The sequence below is a fragment of the Amblyomma mixtum genome, chromosome 10 (assembly GCF_055824585.1).
Source record: "Amblyomma mixtum isolate Tamu chromosome 10, ASM5582458v1, whole genome shotgun sequence".
NCBI lineage: Eukaryota > Metazoa > Arthropoda > Arachnida > Ixodida > Ixodidae > Amblyomma > Amblyomma mixtum.
In genome coordinates, this window is record NC_143021.1 from 69,267,648 (window position 1) to 69,275,461 (window position 7,814).

The following is a 7,814-nucleotide window of genomic DNA, read 5'->3' on the forward strand; positions in this document are numbered from 1 at the left end:
CTGCGCTCGCGCGGGGCGCGGGAAATTTAAACATCTCATTTTTAATTGGTGATTGCGGCACTGTTTTAGCCAAAATCGAAAAAATAATTTCACAGACGTGATCAGCAATGACACTACTTCAAAACCATAGAAGGTTAGCTGATTCGAAAACCGCCTCAGTATCCCTTTAAAAAAAAGCCCGCGAAATACAAAAAGAACCACGTGATAGGGAAGCAGTTACAGCGCTCCCAAACGAGCGATCAAGCAACGACATCCGCTTATGTTTGCAACGCTGTCCCGAACAGCTTTTGGCGTCTTGAGGAGGTGGCAAGATATGCACCAGGAACTGCTTATGCGTCATGGAAAGTGAGCGGGTGCTGCTTTGCAAGGAAGTGAAGCGCGGCTCGCATGGAGCACTTTTTCACGCGTAACCTCGCCTCGAGTGATAGGAATGTGGCCGTGCCGCTAACTTGCACCGTCACGCGCTGAAGAAACGGTCGCCCTAGCGCCGATGCGAGAGTTAACTGCGTATATCTCGCAACCATCGCAAAACGCCGAACCCCGTTCGGGACAACGTTGCAAAGATAAGCGAATGTCTTTGCTTGGCTGGTCGTCTGGAAGCGCTGAAACTGCTTCCCTATCACGTGGCTCTTTTTGTATTTCGCGGGCTTTCTTTTAAGTCAAATAAAAGAAGCTGTATCAGTGGTACTTGGCTGCAAACACGGCAACCGGTTATTTTTTATGGGATCTACAGCTCCTGCATTGACACTTTCTTCCTGAAGGCAATAATTAAAAAGTTAGATAATTAGTCTCTGCCAATTAACCACGTTTGCATAATAGAAAAAATACTGCAGACTAGGACACGCGACTGGCAACAACCCTCAGTTGGTCTCACTGGGGCTAGGGCACTTCGTCTTTTTTAAAAGCTTGGTTAAATTTAGCTGGGACACCCTGTGTATGTATGTATATATATATATATATATATATATGGAAAAAAGTGGAGCATGATTCTCGTGGCAAATCGCGAAGGGAAAGAAGTACCGCGAAGAGGGATACGTACGAAACGTGACCTCTAACAACTTGTCACCGGACCTCTCGTATGCCCTCTTTCGCAGTATTTATCTACCTTCTATGAAAGGCGGCTACTACAATATGCATGCCATTGTGGAGAAGGCAACAGGGGACGTGCTTTCGGGCCACGGCCTATGCCCGGCCGGGTGAGTAATAGCTGGCAAACTTTTACATGTGCTGATACTTCGCTGACATGCTCAGCCTTGCTAAACTGTACGCATTGCTTTCTCAATTCATGCAGCATTAGTGGATCCTGCCAGCATATGTCGTTGGGCTGCTCCTGATGCAGCACTCATCTCCCCTATGGGTGGACTGTGGGACAGAAATTTCAACGTTGTGCCGCACAACTGCTGTAGAAATACGTTTTCTTTTGTTGTTTCTGCAATGCTAGAAACGGAGTTTCAATCTGGGTACTAAGTGATGTATAAAAGCCTATGTTTAGGACGGTTTATAGCCCCAAAGTGACTCAGGTCATGAGGGACGCCGTAGTGAAGGGCTCCGCAAAATTTCGACCACCTGGGGTTCTTTAACGTGCACTGACAAGGCACAGTACACGGGCCTCTAGCATTTCATCTCCATCAAAATTCACCGCCACAGCCGGGATCGAACCCGCATCTTTCGGGTCAGCAGCCGAGTGCCGTAACCACTGAGCCACCGCGGCGGCACTTATCATTATTTCATAAGTTGTATTACCAGTATCATTAACTATGTTAATATTAGAAATCAAATTAGTTTTAATTAAGCACAAAGTACCAAGTGAAAATGCGATATTCAGGAATACCTTGGAGAAAGAAAGTCCGCACCCACCTTGCAGAAATAACAAAGGTTACGAGGCAGAACTCCTCCCCCTCCCCTCCGCGTGCCTGTCATGGAAGGCAGACAAATACTGCAAAGGAGGGCATACGAGAGGATCTGGTGACACGTTTCGTATGTACCCTTCTTCACAGAGCTTCTTTCCCTTCGCAATTTGCCGCGAGAATCGTGCTCCACTTTTGTTCATATATATGCATCCAGATGGACTTCGTTAGGGAGCTTCTTTGTTCAACCATCTGCAACGGCAAGGAAACCGCCTGACACGAAGGAGTTCCCTGCGAGCTCCATGCTCGTTCACTTACGGAGCGGAGCGCTCGGGATGCTTAACAGCACTGCAGTTATCCTGACCGACATGCGTATCAGCCATGTCTTGCTAAAATGAAAATTAGTTTTGAGGCAAGAAAATGACACTATAACGGTCTCACATATCTCGGTGCACACCCAAACCACGCCATAAGGAAAGGAGTAAAGGAACGAGTGAAAGAAGAAACGAAGAAAGGGGTGCCGTAGTGGAGGTCTACGGAATAATTTCGACCACCTGGGGTTCTTTAACGTGCACTGACATCACACAGCACACGGGCATCTTTTGCGTTTCGCCTCCATCGAAATGTAACCGCCACAGTCTGTTTACTTTTCTTTTTTTTTTACGAGTGAAGTTCCGTCATGAAGAATGAGCACCGAATGAGCACCAGGCCAGGCCGGTCATTAGCAATTTACAGCTGGCCGCGGTCGGTTTCGGAATCTGGACTGCGTAGGACAGGGCCCTGTCCAACTGTCCTGCGCAGACCTCTAGCTTCGAGTGTAGTTATGTTTTGTAGCTTTCCTCAAATCTAAAGGCTGTGTTGTGGCGCTTAAGCATTTCATTTCAGCTGTTGTGCTATTTCTACAGCATTCAACCAGCATCGCTTTCTCACTCTTTCACCAATGTTCCTTTACTTTTGGCGCATAGGACGCGTGGGCCCGAGATGGTGGAAGGCATATTGGCAATTTTCTAATCAGACTGGCAGTTTTAAGAAACTGAAAGTGACGGCAGTAGACACTGCTCAGTGAGTTTTTACTTCTTTCCTTTCTTTACACAAAGATGGCCAGCTGATGATATGAAGTAGTTTTATGTGAGACTCATCTGTCAGCGCCTGTCTCACACACTGTAAAACGTTCATCAAGTCTGAACAAGAGAAAGACCCCAAAGAAAACTTCCGAGAGAGTCTGCACGGTGCCAACCCTCGAACACATCTCGGTGCCACCAAAGCAAAGGCTTGACAAGTCCTTTGACAGATTGTAATTATGACAGCACTGTTTCTCGCACATCTCTTGAGCCCTTATTCTGTGGAAGGGAAGAGGAGGCCTCCCACAGCTTGCCCCTTCGGCCGAGTGATCCCAGGATGAACCCCAGTATTTGCGCCACTGCTGAAACTCAATCACTTCATGCGCCCTGCAATCTCCAACACAATTCGACATGTTGTTGCAAGGTCGTTATATCCACAGAAAAGACCGAAAAACTTACACCGTGTTTGTCTTTCAAATATTAAATAGCTTTTCACACCAATCGCGAGCACATACTGATGAATTTGCAGAAACTTTGCAAGATGCGCCTTTAAGCAAAGGACTGTGCAACACAAGCATGGATGTGAAGAGCACAAGGACAGATGCAGCTTCTGCCACACCCCGTTCTCACACACACAAAAACCCAGAATGGGCAGTAAGGCTTGCGAGTCTTTGCAATGAAAAATAAATCCAAACACAGCTCATCATCACTGTTAATGGTTCGAGCAAGCCTGCCCAAGTTAAACCTTCACACTTGTAGCAAAGGGGCACCATGTGGCAACTGCAGAGCTCCTAAGAGCACGCACAAGCGTGGCAGCATTCAGTTGCTGAAGGTTTCAGAAGCCTGTCTTGCACATCCTTATGGCTTGACATTTTGCTTTCACAGAAGTGCTTGTATTTGAGCGTGTTGGTTCATAACTTTTCAGGAGGACACAGGGGCGCAACAAAAGACACGGACATAGAAGTTATGCCTCATTATGCCTGTGAAACACTGAAGCACCAGTTGCATATTTGTACGCTTCACGTGGTGCCACCCTTTTTATCAGCCAGTAACAAGTTCATAGATCTTATTCCTTCCACATGCAACAATCTAAGGAACAAGCCGTAAGGGACAGATCACAGAACTTGTTACCGGCCAACAAAGTGGATGGCATTGTTGTAATGTCACATGAAGCATATACATCATAAACAACTGAAGCAGTAGCTTTGGCTTTTTTGGCAGGCACAATGAGGTGTCACATGGCAAAGTAAAACGTCAAGCCACAAGGTGGTTTAATTCTGGACAAACTTGCTTGAACCATTAATGGTGATGATAAGCTATGCTTTATCTATTTTTCATTGCAAAGACTCACAAGCTGGACTACGCGCTACGGGTTACTGCTTCTGAAAACGGGACACTGCAGAAGCATCTTACAAAGTTTCAGCAAATCCATCTAAATGTTCTCACGACAGACGAGCCTTTTCAGGTGAAGTTTCGAGCAGGTTAATGAATATCTAGAAGAAACAGGCATAGTTTTTTTAGTATCCTCCTCATTACGGCCTCACATGCGGCAGGTGCATGCTTCAATCCTGGCTCAATCAGGGTGAAATGCCCCCCCCCCCTGAGTACAAGAAGAAGCCTGGTGCCATGGCTACAGATGCCATGCATCCCGACTGAGATTGTATCGTGGCCCATGAAGAATGCGTCAGGTGTGGCAGTTGCTTTCAAATTACTAGAGAGGTGGACATTTGTTGGGTTCAAGGCAGCCGGTAGTTGAGACCTTCTCTTGTCTCGTCCCTGCTGCTACTGTGCTGCAGTCCCGAGTGTACACACAGCCATTGTGTCTATTCTTCCACTTTCCAATAAATTATCTTTCAGGTAAAAAATGATGGCACAACAAATTTCCCAATGATCAATACTGCAAATAAAAAAAGTGCACTCCCCTATGCTCTCCTTGGTCTCAGAATCAGAATATATTTATTTAACGTCATGGCGATGTTGGGTGCACCGGCAAAAAGCCAGTGGCAAGGCTTGACGAGGCCGGCGCACCCTACAGAAGCTTGGCAGTGATACACTTGTTCACGTTAACAAAACAAACGAAAGAAACAATACGAGGGCACTTTCAGAGAAAAAAAAAAAAAACGTACAAACACACAAGACATATAACAGTTGTTGGCATTATTTAGCTATACATTTATAAGGATTTCTTATTTAATAAATGTGGGAGAGTGAAGTTCAGCATTTGATACCCGTAATTTGTGCGGGTCTTAGGTACAAACCAATTCAAAACTGTTCGAGTAGAGTATTTAGACTCTTTGTATTTCAGTCCGGTGACTGTTGGCTTCTCTCATATGCCCGCATTAGCAAACCCCTCATTGCCCTGCTTTTCTGTGCTCTACATGGCACACAAAGAACACAGGACCATCCTAGCCCTTATGAACTCAACTACCCTTACGACAGTGTTCTGGCAGTGCTGCACTTGGCTACTCTGTTGTCAGCCACTTGCTGAACAGACAGACAATACGAGGGGATGCATCATCCTTTAGAATGGGATCCACAAACGTCAATTTTCCACAAGGAAGTGAGACTTTCCTTTAATTCAGGCTTCCTTCTAGGTCTGTCTGTTCACGTCCTCTTTTCAACAGTACACCTGATTTATCGAGCACTGTTCACCAGGGTCCCAGCCGCAGTTGACTACTGCCCTTTTTGCTGCTTGCAGTAGGCAACTTTGCAGATGCCACTACTTCCCAATCTGAAATGGTGCCAGACAGAAGACACTGCCATCCTGGCAAATTACTGCTGCCCACCACCCCTTTTTAAATTCAGCTGAGAATGTTAGTGCCTTCCAGCGCACTTCTTTGTAGCAGGTAAAAAACAAATCATCAGAGAGAAGTAACCAGTTTAGTTGCAATAGGCACTGCTTACACAGCTTTGTCACTGCCATAGCAAGAGAAGTGCAGGCCCAACAGCACTGTCTCACCTGAGTCTAGATAATCCCAACCTAAAAATAGGCAAGACCCATTTCCTACAAGGTGCAATGCTATTCCCGCATCTGTGCGACAGTCTACAAAGACATTATGACATAGCTATGCTGCACACAGTCTGGAATTTTTTTTTTTTTCAGGTCATTCACAGCCACAGCTTGAAGATGCAAAGCCTCAATCCCGTTTAGAAGTTTCAACAGGCATGTGCCATGCATCACTTTTATTAATACCCTTTGCTTAGCCCTACAGCTTTTTCAATTAAACAGCGAGTGCTAGACAGGTGGCTCCAATATTAAAGGAAACAGAGAATCCTCAGCCACCCTTTGGGGGCCCACCATGAGGCCCAACTGCCCACTCCTCAATGCTGCAGACCACCAGTGTCAGCAAAACCTGTGAAATAAGTGCACAGCAAACCAAGGAAACCAAGGCTGTGCCCATCATGGCAAGGCCACTCTCCTTTATGGTGCACTGCCTAGGTCACAGGCACTGCCAACATCAATTTGGAAATGGCAGCAACCGTCATTTGCACAAGAAACTTTGCACATTTCACCACCTTCAATGGGTGGGTTTGCTTACTCCTGTCAGAGAAACCAACTATAAGGCCAAGAGTCATTCTATTTTAATCATCCAAGTTGGAAACCCCGCTACTACAAACCCACCCATGGCACACAGTGGCTCTTCACACATCTGTAGCTGTTGCCTCCAAAATAGCAGGTACTACATCTCGATTATGATATTAGGATGTCGGAAGGCTTTCAAGGGTTGCAAGAGAGAGGCACAAAAATGAACTGCAGGTCGCGCTCCACTGCCTGTGAGCCCAAAGCGGTTTCCAGTGTGACAAAGTGTGAAACAGGGTTTCCTTGTACTCCATTTCACCACAGGGCTGCCACCAAATTATGCAGCCTAATTTTACACGCAGGCAAGACAAACACGCCAAAGCCGTTTGATATCCTAAGAGAAGATTGCCGCACAGATGGGTATTTTAACCGGTGGGATTAAAAGAGGCGAGCCGTGGCGACAAGCATGTGCACCACTTCAATCTGGCTCTTGGGCAAGTCGACGACCAGCTGTAAGCTAAAGTGCATGCGGTCAAAGAGTGCCTACCTGTTGGATACCTGCGCTGTAGCATACGCCGGCTCATCGTTGTGCGCTGGTTTCTTCGGGAGGGAGAAACGAGAAGAAAATGCGTCACACACACGCTTGAAGACCGTGCACGCGTTTGTGAGCTGGCGCACAAGCGCGAGCACGGGCCGCAAGTTCCACCAGAGTCCGATCGAAAACGAAGGGGACCCCTCAAACAGGGCCCAGCTGTTTTGAAATGGCCCTTCCTATCTTATTAACCACCCGGACATCCAAACACAATGTCATTGCTTAAGTGATCGATACTTTACATTTCCAACACCCCATCCTTAGGCTTAGAAAGCAGCTGTGTTGTGATAAACATATGTCACTTCCGTTGGCGACGTGTACCAGCCGCATCGCCTGCGGTGATGAGGATGGCCTGTCGCTCAGCGTTCGCGCTCTCAGCCAGCAATGAAAAGAGTGGCCTCCCAGCCTCAGACGGCCGCACAGTCCAATCGGTGAGCGACAAAAAAAAGGTGACCCAGTACATACCAGTAGCACCGACTGGCCAGCAGTCCATCCATACTTAACCGTGTTAGTGCGGGAAAGAAGTGACAGGTGGCACGGCGGTTGCGGCGGTAGCCAAGAACCAGACCAAAAAAAGTATTATGCCGGTTTTCGACAAATGCACTCAAAATAGCCGTTTGTGGTGATAAAACAGCGCACGACATTTCTTCTCCAAAATATTGTATGCACAAACTAAGCATGTTGTTAAAATTTATAACATCTGAATAGACTTCGCACTAATTATAACAGCACCACTTAATCTTTCTTGAAAAAAAAACATATCACAGCAATTAAATACGCAATATATCTAATAT

At 46.5% G+C, this 7,814-nt stretch overlaps 1 protein-coding gene across 15 annotated transcripts in view; it reads right to left on the minus strand.

Annotated features, from left to right (window-relative positions):
- The window catches only part of LOC149326047 (uncharacterized), a 264,379-nt gene extending 256,783 nt beyond the window's left edge, over positions 1-7,596 (minus strand). For 14 of the 15 annotated variants that reach the window (XR_016286187.1, XR_016286186.1, XR_016286188.1 and 11 more), the window contains exons 1-2: positions 7,486-7,596; positions 6,976-7,028 (exon numbers count right to left, since the gene is read on the minus strand). Coding sequence is in view for 12 of the 15 variants with exons in the window: in XM_089562999.1 (XP_089419125.1) it covers positions 6,976-7,012 (37 nt within the window). In the remaining 3 variants the exon portion in view is untranslated. The remainder of the gene's footprint in view (positions 1-6,975; positions 7,029-7,485) is intronic. The other variant, XM_089562996.1, reaches the window with a different exon arrangement.
- Positions 7,597-7,814: the final 218 nt, after the last annotated feature.